The sequence below is a fragment of the Falco naumanni genome, chromosome 2 (assembly GCF_017639655.2).
Source record: "Falco naumanni isolate bFalNau1 chromosome 2, bFalNau1.pat, whole genome shotgun sequence".
NCBI lineage: Eukaryota > Metazoa > Chordata > Aves > Falconiformes > Falconidae > Falco > Falco naumanni.
In genome coordinates this window covers 108,479,669-108,501,679 of record NC_054055.1, presented here as the reverse complement: position 1 = coordinate 108,501,679, position 22,011 = coordinate 108,479,669, and the positions used below count along the sequence as shown (strand labels likewise).

Below are 22,011 nucleotides of genomic sequence, written 5' to 3'. Positions count from 1 at the left end.
GCATAATTCTTATGAAGCCTGCAGAAACTGGCTATTCCGCAAAGCTAATAATTAACATCTGAAGTTTTCTTCAAAAACTTGATCTTTGTTAAATAATTTACATTGGGGGGATATTTATTGTCATACATCCACTGAAGCAGCATGTGGGAGCAACAACAGAGCAAAGTCTAAACTTGTTTAAGCAACTGTCAGGGTGCAAAGCAGCATCAAGACAAGTCCCTGGAATTGTGAATTCAGCCTCTCTCACACTATTTGGCTTCCTTCTCTTCCTGAAAAAAGATTTTTGACATTTTTCCTTCTCTTATGCTAATCCTTTGCCACTAAGGTCAACGGAGACACAAAGAAATACGGCAGGGGCAGGCTATAGAGCATCACTATGAGAGCTCCTACCAAATTTAAAGATGTGTCTGGTAAAAAAAAAAGTAGTTGCTACTCTATGAGTAAGAAAAAGTGTCTCATTGCCAGGCCCTCAGACTGTGACCTTGGCATGCTCCCAACACCAGCTGGCCTAAAGCAAAAACGAAGTACCAAGAACTTATCTCAAACTTTGATCCCAACACATTCTCATGCATTAGCAGTAGATGAACAGATCAGTCATACCTACACTATGTCAGGTTAGTAGTAACACTAATAAAAATCTATACTATTGTGACAGAAGGATTCTCAAGGAGATTGGCTTTCACCTATTGAACAAATCCCTTTCTTATTACCTTCAAGAGTAAAAGCCAAAGTTGTATCTATATCTTCTAGGTATTCCTGTTGGGAAAACTCAGAGTCAGCAAGGTTGGTGTCTTATAAAACACAGCCACAGCCTTATTCAGCATCCATGTAATAATTTCCAGCAGAAATATATGCATCACTGGTGGTTTTCCTGTACAATTTATTGTAAGCAGAACACACTTTACTGTCTGTGATGATAACAGAAAGCAACTGGGCAGGATGCTGCTGCTGTGGGTTCAGGCATGTAAGTGAAAAGCATGCTGCTTCTCAGAGTGAATGTTAAAATGATGCTTAAAGCTACATGGCAGCGTTCATGCCTAGAACATCTCAATGGGTTCTGTTAGTGAACACTGTGATTACTAATCAGCTACAAGGGCATTTTATCCCACATAATTTACAGGTTTATTTGACTGTTGTTTTATAGTTATCCAGCTGAAGCTCAGACTCCCAGAAATGCATTTACAGATAAAAAGTGACAGCTGCCTTGCACATCTATTCAGAAAGCTCAAATATGAGATTTTCCATAAAGGGAACTGATACAAAAATAAATATAGGCTCTCTGTTTTAATCTCATACACAAAACGTGACACGTTTCATTTGGCATTTAGAAGACCAACAACACACCAGCACTGGCAGTGCAGCAGGAGGTTTATCCAAGCTCTGTACATGATGTCTGCAAGCCTATCTCTGATTAGAATCAATATCAACAGAAGTAAATTTTGATTAACTCTAATGCGCAACCTGCTGTCAGGAAACTCTTTGTAGTTTGAACCATCTTTTACAAGTAAACATGTCCTGCTGAATTTCTTCACTGATGGCAGAATGTCAAGCGGCTGTGCCGTCACAGCTTTAGAACTACTGTGCAGATGCTAACATGAAAAGGAATAAAGTGTGATACACTGCATATTCACTTGTGGTGCTTCAATTTCATTTTACTTCTAGAGGAAAATGCTGTTCTCCCTTTCTCCTTGAACATGGTTTCAAGTTGGTGGTAAACATAATTTGGAAGGGACAGAGAGGGACAAGATGGCTTTATTTGTAATTGTGTTTTAAAACACAAAAAAGCTTCTTCATCAAGAATAAGGTGATCAGTTTCAGTCTTACATTTTATTTGCTTAGAACACTCTGCACCAGACCTCTGGGCTTATCTGTTGCAAAACTTGATTCAGGTGCTAACATTAATGGCCATACCTTCAAACCAAGCAGGATGTGGGTCAGGCTAGCTCCATCAGCAGACCTGCCAAATCACTCGTACTGGAAATGAGACAAGCAGTTGATTTGCTCTCATGCTCACTTCCAGCCCGAACCACGCTGCACGGAGCTCTGGTTCCTGCTCTGTACGTCCTGTCTGGCAGGTGTAGCTGGTTACCTCGATCCATCAACTGCTTGGTCCAGGGCAGGGCTGATGGAGGGTGGGCAAGCTGCAGCCATGCTGAGCTCTCCCACAAAGAAGAGGAGGCACTTTTCCTGCTGGATTTCAGCACTGAGTCCCTCACGGAGGAGGACCGGCCAGGTGACTGCTGCACTCTGTGCCGGTCATGGCTAGTGCCCTGCTTGCCTCACTCAGGGCTTCAGGGGATGCTTTGGACTGTGGCTGGCTGGTCACGATTAAGTTGCCCCAGGTCAGCTGAGCCTCACTAATGGGGAGGGAACTTGCTCTTAGCCCATCAACAAGACGAAGTGAAGCACAGTCACATAAATTTCTTTCATTAAGGGTTTAAGATAACATGCTTTATCTCAGGCTGTGGGCTAAAAGCGCTCACAGGGACAGTCATGGTACTCAGTAGGTAAAAGGTAATTACTTACGTGTCAGTAACTTGTCTTTGGAGAGAGAAGGGAATGGAAAGGGGAGGCTGTCTCCGAAACTGTGCTCTGTGGAAAGAGAGATGGATCCTTTGCCTCTTCACAAACACCCCACTTTTCTTCCAGATTCCCTCCACCAATCTTCATCTTTTTTTCATTGTCTTATCGAACTCTTTCCCCTCTCACTTCCCCACAAAGTACATGAGCTTTTGACTCATGCCTTGCATACCACTTCTCTAGAGAATTTTTTTTTACCTCCTACTCTCACCTATTTGGTCCTTTATTCTTCTTTATTTCATGTCTTTTCTGTCTCCTTCACCTTACTGCTGCCACAGAAAGCAGAGGTTGATGAAAAGGAAAGAAAACTTCCCTCCCAAAGCTCCATGATCTGCTAAAAGTTCCACTGAGCCTCAGACAGCCAACTGGAGGGCAGTCTTACTCCAGGAGCAGCAAAACTCCGACAGCTAGGTACAGGCCTGTTTGTACAAACTGGTGAAGAAAACTGTTAATCTTACGCTCTTCTAGTTTGGGAGGTGAAAGCTCACTAAAACCTTTGAAACATCCTTTCATTCAAATACACCTATAAAACTAAATAATAATGCCTAAACCCCTAAAAAGTAGCACAGTCATGTACCATACATATACAAACTCATTAGATTAAGAAGATAAAGTTTTAAAGCCAAGGAAAGGCAGAATTAATGCTGTGATGTCTGAATCTCACCCCATGCGTGCATGTATATTTATGATTCAGTTATAATGATGCAGCTTTAATATTTACCACATTTCTTCTATTGAATGGCTGTCTTATTCAGTGCAAAGGATGAATCTGAATGGAGGTGAAATAATAAGTGCAAATAAAGTGTTTGAACTTCTGCCCTTTGGTGCACAAATGTGTTCTTGCTTGTGCAACACCCGTCTAATGTGTAACATAACATACTGTCATCATTTTGAAAAGGAAGCCTGAGGCAGACAAGTTAAGTGATTTGTATAATATCACACAAGAGGTCTGTGGAAGTGCAGGGAATTGAATCTGCATTATCCACGTCCTTAATCACTGGATCATGATTCACAGAGTTAAGGAAGCTATGCTTCTACCAAGAACTGGAATAAGGATTTATTTTGTCATTAAAGTTCAGTAAAATGGTAAGAAACTGTATTAAAATTTATTTACTTTGTAGTTGATCACTGACTGCACATAATCCTCAGGTTTTGACCCTGTGGTTAGGTATGCAACAAATTCGAGTGAATGTAGCTGCAAGTGAAGTTTTGGGAGTTTGACTTCAAGGCTTTCTGACTAATCTGAAATAATCTGAATAATATCTTGCCTATCTTAAAATGGCCACCAGAATTAATTGATTCTGCCCTTTTCCACCTGTACATATCTTGCTGTAGGACGTAAGCTGTCATCTGTATTTATCTGAGAGTAAGATCTGTCTTGTGAGCTAGCGTGGCAGCGAATGCACGAGTCCCTGCCATAACCGAGGGCACACATATTGCCGTATTGCCATGCTGGTTAATTTTTAGGGGAGTTCTGTGGAAGCAAGAATGATCTGTGAGGAAGGAAATCTAGGTATTAGAACACCTACACGATCCAGAGCTAAATACAGAAACCCTCAAAATATCTGATTTTTTTTTTATCTCATGATCTTAAACTATCTGAACTCTTGATTTTCCTACTTCCCACACACTGTTTGTCGTCATTTCTTGTGGTACGCTACCAAACGTAAGTTGTAAGTAGAAGTGAACGAGAAGTTTCATGTAATTTAACCTAATCAATTTGGTCCTTTCACAAAAAATATTCAGCCAAATTTCTTCAAATGGATTGGAGTATAAGCACGTCCAGCAAGAGTTATGTTATGTTATGATCAAGTTTCCAATTTGCTTTGCTCATGTATTAGGGAAGGTGAACTTCTTTCAGTCAATTAAATGCCTACAGAAATTCAGTCCAGAAATTTCATTACCATGGGTGAATTCCTTTCAAAATAAAAGAGAATACTCAGATACAAGTCATTGCCCAGTTCTTTCTGAAAAGCCCTGGTCTTTGTCTTTTAATGATCTGTTCCTATACCTGAAGGTATTTGAATAGTAGAAATAGAGGTGTGTCCACTGTGTCTCCATTGTTTCACTACCAATCTTATTTTCAAGCCTTATTCTTGTTCATCTTACCCACAACTATTTTTTCAAAGCTGGATGAAAATGCAATACTCAAATTAAATTTTCAGTTTCTAAAAAAAAAAAAAGTTTGAAATTATGCAAGACATACCCTGCTTTAGGAGAATGCCACAACAGAAATATTTCTTTTACTGGACTTTGAAACACGTTCATTATAATAATGCTGCAGCCCTGGAAATTTTAATGCCTTTCTGGCACTGAAAATTCTCACTTTTCCATTTATGCCATTGCTGAGCACTGATACCATGAGACTTTTCCTACATTTCTGTGTGAGGGTGATGAAAACAGAACCAATGACTTCTGATTTATGAAAGGCATATTTCACAAATAGGCTTTACAGGAACACTTCAAAGCACACAAAAAAAACTTACCAAGGAGAATAACTTGCTCAACCTACACTCACAAAACAAGCAAGTAAACATAATCACCTCCTAATCTAGCCCAGAACTTCCAGAAAATTAGTGTACCCCCCAAAAAAAGTTATTTGAATTAGCTGGGGAAGAAGACAAGGAATATCAGGCACTGTTGTATGCACTGATATCTACCACCTACGTATTCTTGTAACTTAAGGTCAGTGAAGATTGTTCAGTCATCTTAGGTTGTGGCTTCCTTACCAGAGCCTTAGCCTCAAAATCCTTACCAAATTAGTCATGTGGGTAGCACTTTAATTTCAACTTCATCAGGGACACTGGAAAAATCTGAAGCTAAGCTTCTAAGCTTGCTTGTTCCCCCGGATGAAGATGAGCACGCACAGAAGGTATACTGAGCTAAGCCCAGAGAAAATTAAACATTGTGACTACAAATGGGAAGCTTTTCACCAACTCAACAAGCATAAGATCAGGCCGAAGTTTAGGTTTCAAAAGTGAATCTATGCAGAAGTAAAACTGCATCACTTTGTGTAAGGAGATACATTGTATTTAAAAATTTGCAGTCTTGGATAGGCAGATGCCAGGGCATCTGATGGCTTCACTGGTCAAAACATTCCTGCCAGCATCAGAAGCTAATGCATTAGCACAACACAGGATGAAAACACACCTTAAATTAGCAGATTCACTTGGCAGGAGCACTGCTCAAGAAGAATAACATATATTTTTTGCTTTCTGTGGTGTATGGGAAGAAATTATAGCTTTTTTTTTTTTTAATATAAAATAACAAGAAGAAAAATGTCAATTATAAGATATTGGACTCACAACAGATCCTCAGAAGGATAATATTACCACAGCGTAGGTACATAAAGCAGCAGACAGACAATACAATCTATTTCTTTCAGTATGCAAAAGTGCATCATTTTGGCAATTCCAAAGGATGTTAATAGGAAGTCATCCTTTCATCAGTTTGTTATCAACAACTGCACTTCATTTAATTATATTTTGACTCTTCATCATGTTTCATGAAGCAGGTAGGATTCCTTTTTGCTATTAAGAATTCATATGCCATTTACAAAGAATAAATATATGAAAGGCACAATTTTCCCTACACTTCCAACAATTATATTACCTTCATACTACATTCATGACAGCAATCCAAATTAACCTTCCATTTCTCTCTCTAGCTGTAGCTCTGCAGTACCTACAGCTATGTCAGAAGAAACCCATGAAATCTGCTGAGGTGAATTGAAATGTTCTTCTTCAGTTATTTGTAACCATATTAAAAATGTTGTGGTATTTTAAAATATCTTTTACTGCAAATAAATTCACTTAATTATCATTCTGCCTTATATATACTAGCAAGTACTAGCAATCCAACTTTACAGAACAGTCCAGCAATGTTTGGAGGGAAAAGTTTGGAATTGTTAAGCTTTTTAATAGAGTTAGGTATACATGCCTCTAAGATTAATGGAAAGTGTGACATAATTCCCTGTATAGCTATGAAAATTCTAGTAAGGTATTAAAAATATAAAATAGGACAAGAGTTACCATAGTGAAGAGCAGCATCACCAGATTTTTCATGTTTTTTAAAACCTGCTTTGAGACTGCATGGTCAAAGTCACCACAGATGACACTAAACTTTTCACATTACTATGCAGGAAGTAGCAAAAATCCCTGTAGGGTGCAGAATGGCAGCGGCAGATACTTGCTATCAGATACTTGCTATCAGCACGGTGCAATGGTGCAGCTATAGCGAGGCTGGACGCCCTCCCAGGCTCCTCTCTTCCAAGCACAAGGCTTGAGAGATGAAGCCTCATGCTTTAAAAAGTGATTTTCTCTCACATTTTGTATTTTACTGAAGAAGCCATACAATATTTACCGACTTCCTGATGTAATAGTTTCTTAAATAAAGCTCCCTGTGACAGGAGGCAAAGTAAGACTCTACAGACACTGAAGCATCAGGAAAATGAGTGCTTTTCAGTTCACTAGCATTTCTATCTTTTTGGCTGAGTTCGTGTTTTGCTTGGTATTTCCAGGAAAAGTAAACACTGAAAGTCAATCACAGATCTTGACTTTTCTCCAGTTTTAAAATCTAAGCTGTTCCAATTTCACCAGCATTTGACTACGACAGACGTGCACAAACACATTTCAATCTCCACCGCCTTACAAGGTTTAAAATTCAAAATAAGCTTTCACATGTTTCTGAGACAGAATTTGAACGGGAAAATAGGGAGTGCCTTTGAATTTAACCATGTGCTAGATTTAGCTGTAGCACTGTTCCTTTTTGTCTATCAGTTCACCCATCTTTGAAGACTCCGCAGTCTGAGGAGCACGGGGGCATTTCTGCGAGAGAGATGCTGAGCACACAGGCTGAAGGGCTGAGCTGGGCGACTGATGGGGAGAGCAGGGTAACAGATGAAATTAGCTAGAATGTTATAAAATGCAAAAGGAAGGCTGTCAGGGGCTTGTCACTGAAGATATGACAAGATGAAAAAGAAGCAGCTGGGGACAGTTTCATATCTTAGAAAACAAAGAGTGTTTTCACAGCTGAACACCCATCACGATGGTTCTGACTGCTTTGCTTACTGCCACCCTTTCAGCTGCTCTTCATCTCTTCCCCAAGCAAAGATTTTGGGTGTCAGCTTAAGTACAGGACTTCCTAACATGAGTAGAAAATAGATTTACACTTGGTGAAGACCTGTCTTCCTATCTTCTCACTGAAATAGGAATAAGTAAGAGCTACAGATTTTCAAACAACCACTTGTTACTGGCACTGAAGCAGCTAGAGTGACCAGAGCACTTGAAAACCAGTGTCTCAGAAAAGCAATTCGGGGATTTCCAGGCACTCTTTTTAGCGCTACATTTGTGCCAAATAGGGATTCAAAATGCAATTGAGAAAGCTCTTCTAAGGCATGTTCAGGTGTCTCTCAACAGAAAGGCATTAGCTGAAGAAAGGAAAAAATGCAGAAAACAGACAAATTGCTTAAGAAAACTGAGCAGCCAGAAAGTCCATTAAAGCCGACAGCATTCTAGAGCACAGGAGAAACTGCTGGCTGAAGTGAAGTAGAAATCTTCCTGCAGCCATTCTCTTAGCTGTGCAAATGGTAAATGCAGCTTTCAGCTTTGAAGTGGATTTTGCTAAGGAAGAGCATTCTCTGTCCTGCTTGTTCATTACCAGCTGTCCGTACTCTTCCCCCCTACTTCACTAACCAAGAGAACAATGATCCGTCACCGGCATCACAACAAATCCAAAATCCTGTGTAAACCTCAAGGCAACATACAGCACCTCTTTGAGAACCAAGATGATTAGGAGCAGCAGAGGCAGTGCAGAGTGCGGGGTAAGAGCAATTGTGGCGAGCAAGCAAGGAACCAGAAACTATTAAGTAGAACATGTCAGGAAAAGCTTGGACAAGAAAATGTCCAAAACCAGAGCTGGAAATAAGTGTTTCTTGAACAAACAAATGAGTGTCAAACTAGACGTGTCTACTAAGGGTCAAAGGGAGATGCTGAGAAATGGCTTGTCTGGCAAGAAAACAAGCCAGAGCAGGAGGAAAGCAGAAAGCCACAAAGTCACTCAAAAGGCAGAGAACCACGGCCATAAAAGCAGGGCTAAAATAACTGTGATTAGACCAGAACACATTCCTCAGAGGAATATGGAGAGAATGAACACAGACATCGGCATCAAGTCACTTGCAGTTTTCTTAAACTTACTGCTCATTCCATCACAATGCAATACATTCATATTGGAAAGAAAGCAGTCTTTGGAAGATTTCTACTCTCCTCATAACCTGAAAATGGGATGTGAAAGTATCTTGCTTTGCAGCCCCCTTAGATTTTTGTCTTCCTAATCACCAAATTCCCAGGTCTTCTCTAGTCTTGGGAAATGACCATCATCTTTTCATTGTCACTGAATACCAAACACAGGTTGAAAAAGATAAATATTCTTATGGTATCAATGACTAAATCCTTCTTCTGTGAAATGCAACCATGCTTCTAAGATACAGCAAGAAGAGAAACCCCCTTCCAGCAGCTCTTGTCTGATTTATCTCCAACAGGAGACGTTGCCTGCTCTCCCTTTCCTGTAAAGGATGCCTGTGTCACCCTGCAAGCACAGCTTCCACCTTGCACAGTTATTGGGAGAGCGGGTGGGTCAGCCAGTATTGAGGGAGAGGAGAAAGGGACTCATTAGCTTTTTTCTCTCTGTCTCCGGCTGTCCAAGACAGTCTGGGAACACTTTTATGAAGAGGACCCCTCAGCTGTGACCCCACCGTGTGCTCCACACTGTGCATGTTTCAGGGCCAGTCCAGCCCATCAAGCTCCTGTACTTTCCAAGCTTCTGACTCTGGGTTTTCCATGCCTTACACAAGGTTGCAAAAGTCTTACGTAATTGCACAGATTGAGAAAAAGCAACAGAAGGCTGAAAGGGCTTGTATAAAAGTCATATAGACGTGAAACTTCTAAGTGTACTACTTTGCTAGGAAGATCTTAGCGTACAAGTAACAGAAGGGCAGCTTCTAGTAACCACAATTTAAAAAATAAAAAAAAGGAGGAAAAAAAATCTGACAGACAGCTGAACTGTTTTCTGCAGGGCTAAGCTTGAGGAATAAGAAGTGTAAAACCCAATAACCTTTCACACTAAGGCCACGTGAGCGTTAAAGTGGTGTCTGGACAGTCTTCCATCCTCTGCCTGATTTTCAGCTGATTTATCACATTACAAACACCGGCCTGGATCCCTCATTTCCCTCCTCAACATACTTTGTGATAATATGAAAATGTACAGTATAGTAGTTTCTTTATTGAGGCATAGGGTTTTTTTTTCTTTTTTTGCTGAAGTATTCAGTATTTTTTTAAATATATTCTTCCACTTTCTAAGGAAGAACTATTTACAAATTAAATATCTTTAGGAAGAGTATCAGTAACAATAAATTCACATGGCAATTCTGACACACCAAAAAAAAAAAAAAAAATGCTGTGTTGCCCCTAGCAAAATTTTAACCAGCCGCTAATTATACTGTAAACAGCTGAATAATGCAGAAAAAAAATGACCTATGTCTAAGTTAACTTTGCACAAAGTTGCTAATGGTGGCACTGTGGCTATAAAATGGTAACACAGCACACTCAGTTCTGTATTTAATCAGAGGACAGAAATGCAGACTTCTGAAATGTTTTCATAATACATGAAGGTGTGAGGGATGGGTGAGATATGAGTTGTCTCCGATGTCCCTGTGCCGGAGGCGGTCAGCTAACACAGGTGTTTATTGTCAGCTTAACTGGGGGAGGCTGAAGGAGGAGTCGCTGGAGGAGTTTGGTGAGCCTGTTGCAGCTGAAGATGGATGTGACTTTTGCAGTCTGCTCTCACAATTTTTGGTTAGGTGACCAGCTTGGATGATCTCTGCCAGCCTTTTTATTGTTTTAGGTGAAACAATTGGTGGCAATATGAAACACTATAAAGGAGGCTATGTAAAGTGCTGAGGAGGAAGAAAGGAAGAGGAAGAAAGGAGTCATAGGAAGAAACTGGAGGCAAGGAATTAGGATCACTCATATTTTATATCTCTAAACAGCAATCTATCATTAAGAGATCCAGGTCTTTTTCCTCATGATTACGGGGGAGCACGACTTAATTTGTTATCTGCACTTCCAGCTTTAATTAAAACTAGGCTCAATCAGCCTTGTGTATGTTGCTGAGATGAGTCTGGATAATACGTGTCCAACCTAGATATTTATCTGTCCCCCAGAACAGACCAGCCACAGTTTGCTGATGGAATAGCAATGTCTTGGACCTTAGTCTTGCATCTAACCAGTTTTGCTTGTTTGCCTCAATTCAGGACATACCGACTACATTTCAGTAGCGCACCTTCACATGATGCTGCAGGAAAGACAACAGAGTAGTAGCCAAGCCAAGACCAACCATGAAAATGAAATATTTTACTCATAGAATCAGAAAAATTATTATGGAATATATTGGTTTTACTCTAAGTAAATCAACACCAGAAGGAACATCTGCATTGTCCCCAATGTCTGATCCCCTCCTAGCAAAGCCACCAGTGTTGGCTTGTTTGATTCTTAAAAAGCAAAACTGAAAATCCAGTCTTTGTAATCTTCAATTGAGCCAGTTGGTAGAATGCAAATGCAAAGAATGAGATAACTTTCCATTGCCTGTAATCTAAATCTAAAGACACTAAGCCCACAGAGATACATTAAATTCAGGGAGCCCGTCAGAAAAACAGATGGCAAAATAGACTATAATGCAGAAAAAAAAACCCCACTAAACCTCTTGCTGGCACTTAATAGTAACATGGGTAGGACAAATCTCACCAGGGTAGAGAATGTTAACAACCTGTTTGTGACAAAATGAAATAAAATTATTTGAATTGACACTTATGCTCTCATAAATCTGACCGACATGTCTATTATTACTATTTTGCCTTGGGTCTTCAGCCTTAGCTTGGGATGCTGAAAATTGCTTTCATTAGGAGCAGGCACATGATGGAGCCCAGCATCCCTGACGCGGTTTGGTTTCTGGGCTCCCATTTAGTGGCAGACAGGAGGACTCACCCAACAAAACGCAGGCTTTGTTCATGGCTCCCAGCCTGTTTCTGCCAATGCTCTGCCCTAAAGGTCTGTCTCCAGGGGCTCTCCCTGGCAGTTTGCAGTGCTGAGACTGTCCACAGTTTTACTGCTGCACCTTCCTCAGTCTTTTTTAGGGGTAGTTTGCTTTCTTTCTCTCCTAATTACACTTCCATCAATCAAAGCTTTAGCCTTTCTATTTCTATGTCAAATCCCAGGACAATCTTCTGGGCTGCGTTCAGCTAGATAAATCCCATGTTTCAGGTGCTGCCCGTTGTTACGTCAGCTACTGTGTCATTGAAAAGAAACCGAATTACTACATCCATGTATTGAGAAATGTAGTTGCTATATTGACCCACACATCTATGCCTTTCCTAATGATACACGAGCACACATTAAAGAAAATGCTGTTTTCAGCAGGAGACTCTCTGATCTGAGGTTGTGGTTGCACAGGTCTCCAGCTGAACACTCAGCTAGCAGGTCAGCAGGTATCTTGCCTCCTGTCGTTTAAATGCACTTTCCTGGGGGTTGGCATTATTGCACAGTGAGAACCGGCTCTGTCCCTGGAGCGCTGTCGAGGGAATGGGCATAAAGGGAAAGAGGCTACTCTTTACTTCTTCCCTGACGTATTATTTCAGTCAGCCACCCATCCTCCATGTCCTTACCACTATGTGGAGTGCCAGAAGACCTGCTGTGCCCAGTGAGGAGAGGGAGAAAAGCCTCACTGCAGTGTCCATATTTTGTATACCTCACCAACTACAGTTTTTCCTTGCCTTTGTTTTTCTAGTTTTAAATGTCACCTTTAAAAAAGCCTGCAATGAACATAGAAAAGATACTCCAGATAGCTATCCAGAAAGATAATTTCAGACAAAACTCTTCTTTGTATCTGGCCCTAAGATCTTCTTGCTGCCACAAAGGTAATTGCAAAAATAGGCTCCACCAGCTGAGCTGATCCAAGAAAGCAGAATCACCAATCCCCCTTCAACCTCTGACATTTGTCTAAATAACTCTGGTGTCCTTTACTAGTATTGCAGTGACCTCTAGGGGCCTGATCCAAGCCCACCGGCTTCATTGTCGCTTACTGATTTACGCCAGACCTCCAGAAAATTTTCCGAGCCTGGAAGGATGAGAATTTAATGAATACAGATGAAAAAAACAGTGTGTCTGATGAGAAACAGAATAGCCTCAAGCCTTCCACCTCAATGCTGCTGATGTCTGCATGGTTAAAAATGAGCTACCTAGGGCTGTATGAACCCCTGGTGTTAGCCTGAACAATACATTCATATCCATTTACCTGAAATCTAAATTTGGTTTATTACATTTCATAACCACATGGAAGATGACGGCATCTCTTTAATGCTGAATCAGAGCAAAAAGTTTCCACTTTTTATGCATATCAGCACAAACGAAACCACTTCCACTTACCCAGGAGTACTGCAGATCCATATCAGTTAGGGAATATGTAAGATGTGGCTGATGAGAAGAGCAAGTACAGTTTTCCCATTCTTCTATTTTTGAAATCAAGAAGTCACAAGGACAGAGCTGGTTATCAGGAAATGGCTTCCAGTCACTCCACAAGTGAAATTCGGTTTCCGAATGGATTGAAATAGTTCCTAAGTTATTAAGCCTGGAAGTATATGAGCGGCCCAGAGATGCAGAAATAAAATCTGCCCTAGTCTCAGCTTCTTTTCTCCTTACATTGTCTTTCCAGGTCTTCTTTTCCTGAGGTTTTGTCAGCTTCATGCAAGACGTTAGTGCTTCTTCATCCTCTTCAGAGAGATAACCATCTTCTAGTGTATCTTTAAAAATGCAAATACTTCTGTTATAATATGTTGCGATTCATAGAGAAAATAGCACACATTTTTTTTTTTTTTTTTTTTTTTTTTAGTTCTGACTGTTGCATTATATATATTGAAAAAGCCAAGGACTCCATAAAAAACAAATAATAATGATAATTAGGGAGATGAAAAGGATTTTGTACTGGGTCAGACATCTGAGTCAAAAGCAAGATTTATTGTCCATTTGGTAAATGTGTTTTGTTCCCTTTTCAGCCTTTCCAGGCTTTTGGCCTGGAAAATGCTACTGGTTCTGCACTGAACATGAGAATTTACTAATTAAATGTCATATTGCTGCATAGTTGCAAAGACCATGAGTTTAGCTTAAATACTTGAAAAGTTTGGAAAGCTTTTCTGGATAGTTCCTCTTCCACCCCTTCCCAGTGTGTATGCTGTAGTTACAAAGTAGTTGCTGAAATCCAAATTTCCTCATGTGTTTCAGCCAAGCAATGATTTGGCTTGAGCAGTAGTCCTTCAGATAGTTTACACTCATTTTGCTAGTTTTCGTTTGAAAATAATCATATACACAAACACATGGTACAACAAATTCATGCACTGTTAAATTACTGTTGGCAAAACAAGTTCAGCTGAAGAACTGTGGCACAGTCAGATCAATGATCTATAGGGCACTCCAGAAAATAACCTGAGCTCAGCATTAGTTTGGAATTTCTGTGTCTTACGGCCCTAGGCAATTCGGTATGACGAGAGGACGACTTGCTTGTCGTATCACAGATCTTCCTGTGCTCGCAGTTACTACTGGCTCGCGGATTAACACTGAAAGTTATCATTGCGTTTCTGAGTTTTGCCTTTCTTGTCTGAAACTTGATACAAACCTAAGAACTACTCTAAAAACAAACGGTGCTCTGCATGGAGACCCCACTGTTATACAATTCTATTTAGATAAAATCCCCACTTGCAAGATATACTGTTACAAAACTCAAGCTACTGCGACAGGAAACAATTTTTCACACTATGAGGAAGTCAGGACTAAAGTGGTATCACAGTAATGTCTCAGTGGGGTTTGAAAATCATGGGTGGTGAATGACAGACCAGGACAGGATTGTTTACAGTTATGTTCAATACAGTGTCATTTACCAAATGTTGGAAAGAATGCTGATATGATGCTTTACTTACTGAGGGGGAGCAAAACATGCTTGACATCCTCCAGGCTTTGTGTACTTGGTTTTTTTGTTCGGACCAATTTCTGCAATCGTTTTAATGTTCCCATGGACTCTGTTTTATCATCTGGTTCTGTACCCTGGCAAAAAGCCTAAAGATGTTAGAAGCATTCAAACCGTACAAATAAAAGGTAAGGGCAACACGGTGATTCTTTTGATAATGACAAAGTCTCAGATTCAGAGAATTAATCACCTACGAAATGCTTTAAAAGCAAGGCATTCTATTGCTTGGGACCAATAGATACAAAAAAGGGAAAAGGCAAGTCACAAGAGGCATCTAGCTTAGATCAGTGTTCATATTGCTGTTTACATATTACTTTTCTTTAATGCCCCAGTATTATTTATTACCTAATTCCAGATTAGTTCCAGAAAACATTTTAATATATGCAACCACTACATTATCCAGAAGCATTTCAGGTATGCATGGAATTCCCAGATGTGGTGAGCTACTGCATTTAAATATGTATGGAGGTGTGTTCTGAAATACTGATGTATTCCTTTATTCAAGACCTTATTTCCTTTCCTAGATCAAATGACAACAATGTAAATGACAATCCAATTCCGTTATTGTACGTTCCAACAACATCCTACTGGAGAAACTCAAGGTTTGGCTACTGCAGGCTCCTGGAGCAGGAACTTTATGAACATGCAGCCATCTCAGACACTTTCATTTATGTGAACCAGCCTTGCAAATCAGTCCAGAAACTCTTGAGTTCTCCTCCAATCAGACTGAATTTCTACATGAGCTTTAGAGAGAAATTTCATACTCTGACAGCAAATAACTTCTCTCCCATAGTCACGTGCAGTGTTTCACATGGGATATCTGCTTTTCATTAGAAACCAGAAAAAGTAAATATATTAGAAACTAGTAGAACCATAACTCACCGATGGCTACTTTCTGGAACAATACTGCCTGGCTTCTATGGATGTTCACCTATTTACACCGATAAAGAATTCGGCCTATTGTGGCAATGCATCTTTGGTGATATTACAAGTGATTAAGTGCTAGTGCTGATGTTATCAGAAGGCAGAAATGCAGAGACCTTTATTGCACTCTCCCCAACAATTAGGTCACACATCACAGATCCTTTCTACTTCCTCACATGCATAATCCTTTGAGACAAAGTCATCACGGAGTTTGCCAGCACAGTCTAATAGTGGGCAGGCTGCTTCAGGAGGAGTCTCAAGAGATTCTGAACTCCTCAGCTTTCATTTGGGTTAAAGGCTTTTTGCAAAATCTTAGCATGAAGCCCACCTGAAACCCCAGCATTCACATATTACAGGCTACATCCAGCCCTAGTAGCAATGATAAGGGGAAGGGTATATATTAATTTCAGATTTTAAAAAAGACCAGTGTTCACTTGACAGATAACTGCTTATAAAGGTAGCTGTGCTTCAGGTACCAAAAGTTCAGGTATTTTTCTACGAAGACATGAGGCTCTGTAAGCAGAAATAGAAGTCCAAGACTTCTATGCCCAGGCAAAAGACATTTTTATGTGTTTAGTTAGTTTTGTGTCAGTAGACAATTGTGTTGACATCATAAATTGAAGCAAAGAGTTAGTGAAAGCTAAGTGAGAATAGGTGAGATGTTCCCCTGTATATTCAGATGTTTGGTTTCAAACCTTGAAAGGGTTTGTACCAAGTTATTTGCACTACCAGTTCATCTTGGTCCAGCTATAAATTGTCATGGCGATTTAACAGCCTACAGAATCTGGTATATCCTTCTGATGTAAGACCAATGGTCTAACAGAGTATTAGAAATTGGCTTGAACCAAGCATGACCTAGTGAAATAAACATGTACCCACATGTGGAAAATTACACACAAAAAAAATCTGAAACTATTTTATTCTTTCAGGCACTGTTCTGATGAAATATTCTTAGCTGTGTAAAATTATTAGTTATTAGTCTATCTCTAGATACACCTTTAATGGCTTTCTTCATGCCATGATTCCACTCATGCTGGTGAAGCTGTGCTGGCTTCTTTCCTCAAGGCTACGTTCTTAGGAGTCCTCCTCTTGCTAAACATGGTGACTAATGCAGACTTGCCCATGTTGGATAGCACTTGGGTTTAGACTCCCTCCTTCTCAGCAGCATGTTAGGTTTCTTGAAGGATGCAGACTGTACTGGGAACGGGGACTCAAACACAGGAATATAGCAGGAAGCCAGAGAGTTGAATATAAACACCTTTTCATGTCTCCAGTGTCTTTTGTAAGTTATGGCTACTTTGGTATTTTAGTTTCCATCAGGGGCATATATTTGGAGTGAGTTTCACCACTAGCCCCGTAAGCTGCGTTTTGGTCTCAAAGTGGCACAAACTGAATATATTGCAGATGAAATTAAGATGGAAGATGCTTTCTAGAAGTTCAACTGATGAACTCCAGCTACTGTTGGATGTCTAACAGAGAGGATTCCAACACAGATAGACCTCCCATAATGCACAGTGTGGACATCAGCTCATCAGGACCAAATGTTCTGCTGTGCTGATACTAACGTATTACTCTTTGCTACTTCCTAATATAGACAAAACCTGGGTGCTTTCAATTTCTGCCATTTGAAGAATTAGTTATTTTATTTTGTAGACTAAATAAAACCTAGCAGCTTGGAGTTTAAATCCCTTTAGGTCTTCTTGAGGATCTTCACTGTAGGATAAGGTCTCAGCAGACCCACCTTAAAGCTGTAGTCAGCTTAAGGCCCTTTCACAGCTTGCATTTGAGTATTCATCATCCACTGTGGGCCAAATCCAAGCACCCTTAGATCAGTCATGTTCTGATTTGTATTTCAAGCCTGCTCTCCCCTCTTCCAAATTCAAGATAGTAGGACTCCAGTTTTACCTTAGCTAAAGAGAGAAACTGAGGTGTAATTTTTCAGTCTCTCATTGTGAGATGTCTTTGCAAAATAAATCACACCAGTTTTAAAGTGCTAATATTGCTCTAATAGATCTCTTGTAGTAATAATCATTTATTCACTTATAAGTAACGATACAAAAGCAACATGATGACTTTGAGTTATGATCTGGGATTTCCATCATGGAGACATCAAGATAAATGGAAGATAATCTATTCAGATAATTTTATTAATGGCAAACTCTAATCCTCTTTACCTTAAAAATACTCATTTGGTAGTGTCTATTGTTAGTGACATGTCATAACTGATTAAATAATAAATACAGTGACCCCCTTTTATGGAGAAAAAAAGCTCATACAGTATCAGTTAGTGATGGGACAGCTTTTAAATTTGCAGTATTTTATTTTGGTTTACCTAAGCACTCAAATCCAGAAGTTTAGCTGCCTATCCAAATAGAGGTAAAACATTCTTTGATGTAAAAACAGACAGACTACCCAGTGAACTGACCATGCTGGTCTCACAGGTTTTGTGTATTGTCCTGGCAACCCTCAGCTACCACTTAGGGAAAGCCTGCATAAAAGCGAGAAAAACCCACCAGATGTTATGTGTTGGTTTCAGACAATTTTCTTCTTGATGTTTGTGTTATCTAGAATCTGGTATTTCTAGTTGCCCTTCCAGGATACGAGAGAAGGAAACGCAGTGATGGAATGTGCAGTGGTACTGGCTGGATCAGTAACATACACTAATTTGGAGTATGCTGCTTTCCAGTACCTTCCTTCTCTGTGGAATGGAAAGGGGTTTCCAAAAGCAATTATGGGGGAATATTGAAGACCAGTGCACAGAGCAGTAAGTTTCCACTCATAAAAAGTTCATTTAAAACCCATTTGAAGACTTCTAAATTCTGCTCCCACCACCACCACCACCACCACCTTCCGTGTTCTAGAGGCAGAGCATTTGCTCACTTGAATGTTATTAGCTATGCTTGTGTTTTGCCCAATCTATAAGCAAAGCAAAGCTATCTATAAGGAAAGTATTCCCTCATGGACAAGAATATTCTTTATTTCCCTGCTTAACAGGTTTTAGTTATGAAAAATCATGTCACACCACAAATAAAAATGAATTGTGTAAAAAACCTTATCACAGCCTGTCCTCTAGTTGCACATAATTTGCATGAAGTGTGCATGAATACTTATGGACAAAAAAAAGTACATTTTAAAAATGCACTAATAAAAATGTGTAACAGCAAAAAAGACCTAAATTGTGTCTGATAAACTGTTTCTAGTTTATCCTAAGATATTCTTAATACCTTAGAAATCTTTGCTCCCTGAGATGTCATGAGGATTAACCTGATGGCAGAAATACAGCAATTTGGAAGCCAAGTGTAAAACACTGTTGGTCAGATTCCAGCAATCTCAGTCCTCTTGAGCACTCTCTTTCCTGGGTGTAACTGCATTAATTTCAGTAAAAGTACTTGCACAGCGTGTCACTTCTCAGCATAAAGAACTTAGTCATGGCAGAGTCTAATCTCTGTGATTTTTCCTCAACTGGTTTCTTTCCTGAAGAACTGCAATGTTTTAATCGTGATTGCCTATGCACTTAAATTCAGAGTACAGTGTAACAGTCAGAAGAAAAAAATTACTGCGTGTTTATTGTGTCAGTGGTGCTACCATTGCTGTACCATAGCAATTTTTTTAAAAGGTTCAGTAATACCCTTGTTGGACATAGAGAATATTAAAATACTACATGATGATAGAGAACTTTCTGCTGTATTTATACAGAGTTAGATCTCTAAAATGCACTGAATGTGGATAAATTTTATGTTAACAAATGTCAGTTAAGCCATGGTCAACCAATATAAAGACAAGTGCTGACCAAACATCTTTCATGTGCTCCTACCCACACATATCTGACCTTTAAATAGTCCCATTATTTTAGTCTGGTACTCCAGCTACTCAAAATGACTGCAGAATCAATCTAAGCAGGCTAGGATTATAGGCAGATTTTCTCCTGCAAACCACAGAGCAATAATAAAATATTCTATAAAAGATTAAGAAATATCATGATTAATAGCAGAGATTAATAAGGTACTCTATGAAAGATCATGATTAATAATATGGATATGGGTAAGATTTTTCAGCTTTTGGGGAAACAGCATACAGTAAAGGAAATCCTACTCAAACAGCATGTTCTTCCAGGCTGCTAGTTGCTGCTGCTGAAAAACAAATGAACAATTTTCATATCAACTCACCGTTTCACTGTTACCAGCCACGCTTGGGTTGTGAACTCGCGGTGGAATCCACTGCTCGTAGTTTATCACCTAGATGGTAAGAAAAGCAAAATATTTTTTTTAAAAAAATCCAACATAAATAAGATGAGTAAACATAATGAATATCATGTCGTTGAAAACAGATTGAGAGCTCGGCAGTCTTTCAACACAGTATTAAGGGCATATAAAAGCAATGGCTGGCATACACCAGCTGACACCCATTGAAATCAGTTTGAAATTGAACTGTCTTAATTTCTTTAGTTATCTGGGGCTCAGTAACATCTTGGAGACATCACAGTGTGTGTGGTACAGTGGCAGAGCCATCCATTATATCATGGGATACTTGGGTCTCATCCTAGATCTTGGCTCTCTTTTCTCAATGAGCAGGAAAGCCACAGAAGACTTCTTGCTCAGCAACAACCCCCTAGCTGAGGAGCAAATGTCACTGATGCATTTTCTAAAAAGGGTCTTGTTCAGTTTGCCTCATCTCGTCTGGGATGCTGTGCCCCAAGGGTATGAGTTTGAATTGGATTAACAGTACAGAGAAAATGGGAGACTCCTCAGAACTATGCAGACAGGACTATATACACTTTCATCATCTGCCTATAATCCATTTCTTGGTCACAATGTCCTCGTGATAGGAACACCATGAGAATACACTTTCCTTGGGGCACTGATGCAGTCCCTAGTGGGCAAGCCTGACAGTGCTTATAGCTTATCAGTGAAAATAATGAACACTAGCCCTTTTTCTTCATGAATATGAATGACACTTTGAAGGCTGAATGCAACCTAAGAATTTACGTGAGAAATGAGGCATGAAACATTTTTGAAAATGTATTAGCCCAAAGACTGTATTACTTCATATTTTATGTCCTTCCCAATATGCTACAAAGGCTTTGAGCCATCAAGGGAGCCCTGCTAGACATGAACAAACAAGAAAAAAGATATGAAAAGTAAATGCAGAAAGTAAAGCTACTTTTTATGGTAAGGTGCAATTATTACAGTGTTGCTCATGCTGTGTCCCTAAACCCGTACTTCCATTCGAAACCCCCGTTTTCTGGAACTTACAGAATGAATGGAAAAAAATGAGCATCTATTTAGGAAATGGAAATGGATTAAAGTTTTTGTGAAGTACTCAGGGAAACTTATTTGCTGCTTTTTTTTTTTCCATCTTTATTTTTCTTTCTTTTTTTCTTTCTTATTTTTTCCTTGACTGAGAGGAAAAGTAACCTGAAATGTTCATCTATGCTATTTACTCTTGCTTGTAAAATGGCCCTTCCATGTCTCAGAATCACAGACTCCACAGACCAGCTGAGGCAGTAATACACCTCTGGGGATAATTAGTTAGCTCCCTGCTCAGAGCCGGTCACCAGAGCAAGTTGCATAGGTTCACGTCCTGACAGGTTTTGCATATCTCCAAAGACAGCCTTTACACAGCCTCTTCTGGAAGCCTCCTCCAGTGTTTGATCTCCCCTCAGATCAGTAAAGTGTTTTCTTTATGTTAAATGAAATTTCCTGTATTTCAGTTTGTGCCTGTTGCCTCTCATCCTGTCACTGGGCACCACTGAGTACAGTCTTCTTTACATCCCCCATCAGGTGTTTGTACACATACATCAGATCTTCCTGAGCCTTCTTTGCTCCAGGCTGAACAGTGTCAGCTTTCTTAGCCTCTCCTCATATGACAGATGCTCCAGTCCCTTAATGATCTTTGTGGCCCTTCATTGGACTTACCAGTATTTTCCCTGTTTCTCTTGTACTGGAGAGGCAATAACTGGACCCAGCACCCGTATGTGGTGGGTCATCTCACCACTGCTGAGCAGAGGGGAAAGATCACCTCCCTCAGCCTGCTGACAGCACTCTGCCTAATGCAGCCTGAGAGGCTGTTGGCCTTCTTTGCTCCAAGGGCGTGGTCAACTTGGTATCCACCAGGACCCCCAGGACCTTTTCTGCAAAGCTGCTTTCCAGCCGGTTGGCCCCCAGTCTGTACTGGCAGAAGGGGTTATGCCTCCCTAGGCTCAGGATTTTGCCTTTCCCTTTATTGAACTTCATGAGGTTCCTCTTTGTCCATTTCTGCAGTCTGTTGAAGGCCTTCTGATGGGCAAGGAGAACTCTCTGGTGCATCAGCCACTCCTTCCAGCATTGTACTGAATGTGAATTTGCTGAAGGTGTTCTCTGTCCCATCATCCATGTGATTAATGAAGATGATAAATGGTACTGGACCCAGGACTGACCCCTGGGGTAAATCACTGGTTTCCAG

At 40.0% G+C, this 22,011-nt stretch overlaps 1 protein-coding gene across 3 annotated transcripts in view; it reads right to left on the bottom strand.

The window, feature by feature from the left end:
• Window positions 1–22,011, bottom strand: part of LOC121083033 (SAM domain-containing protein SAMSN-1-like) — a 98,357-nt gene that overhangs the window by 40,909 nt on the left and 35,437 nt on the right. For all 3 annotated transcript variants that reach the window (XM_040582884.1, XM_040582886.1, XM_040582885.1), the window contains 3 exons: window positions 19,737–19,805; window positions 14,600–14,723; window positions 13,056–13,429 (listed from right to left, as the gene is read on the bottom strand). In XM_040582884.1, coding sequence (XP_040438818.1) covers window positions 13,056–13,429; window positions 14,600–14,723; window positions 19,737–19,805 — 567 coding nt within the window. The remainder of the gene's footprint in view (window positions 1–13,055; window positions 13,430–14,599; window positions 14,724–19,736; window positions 19,806–22,011) is intronic.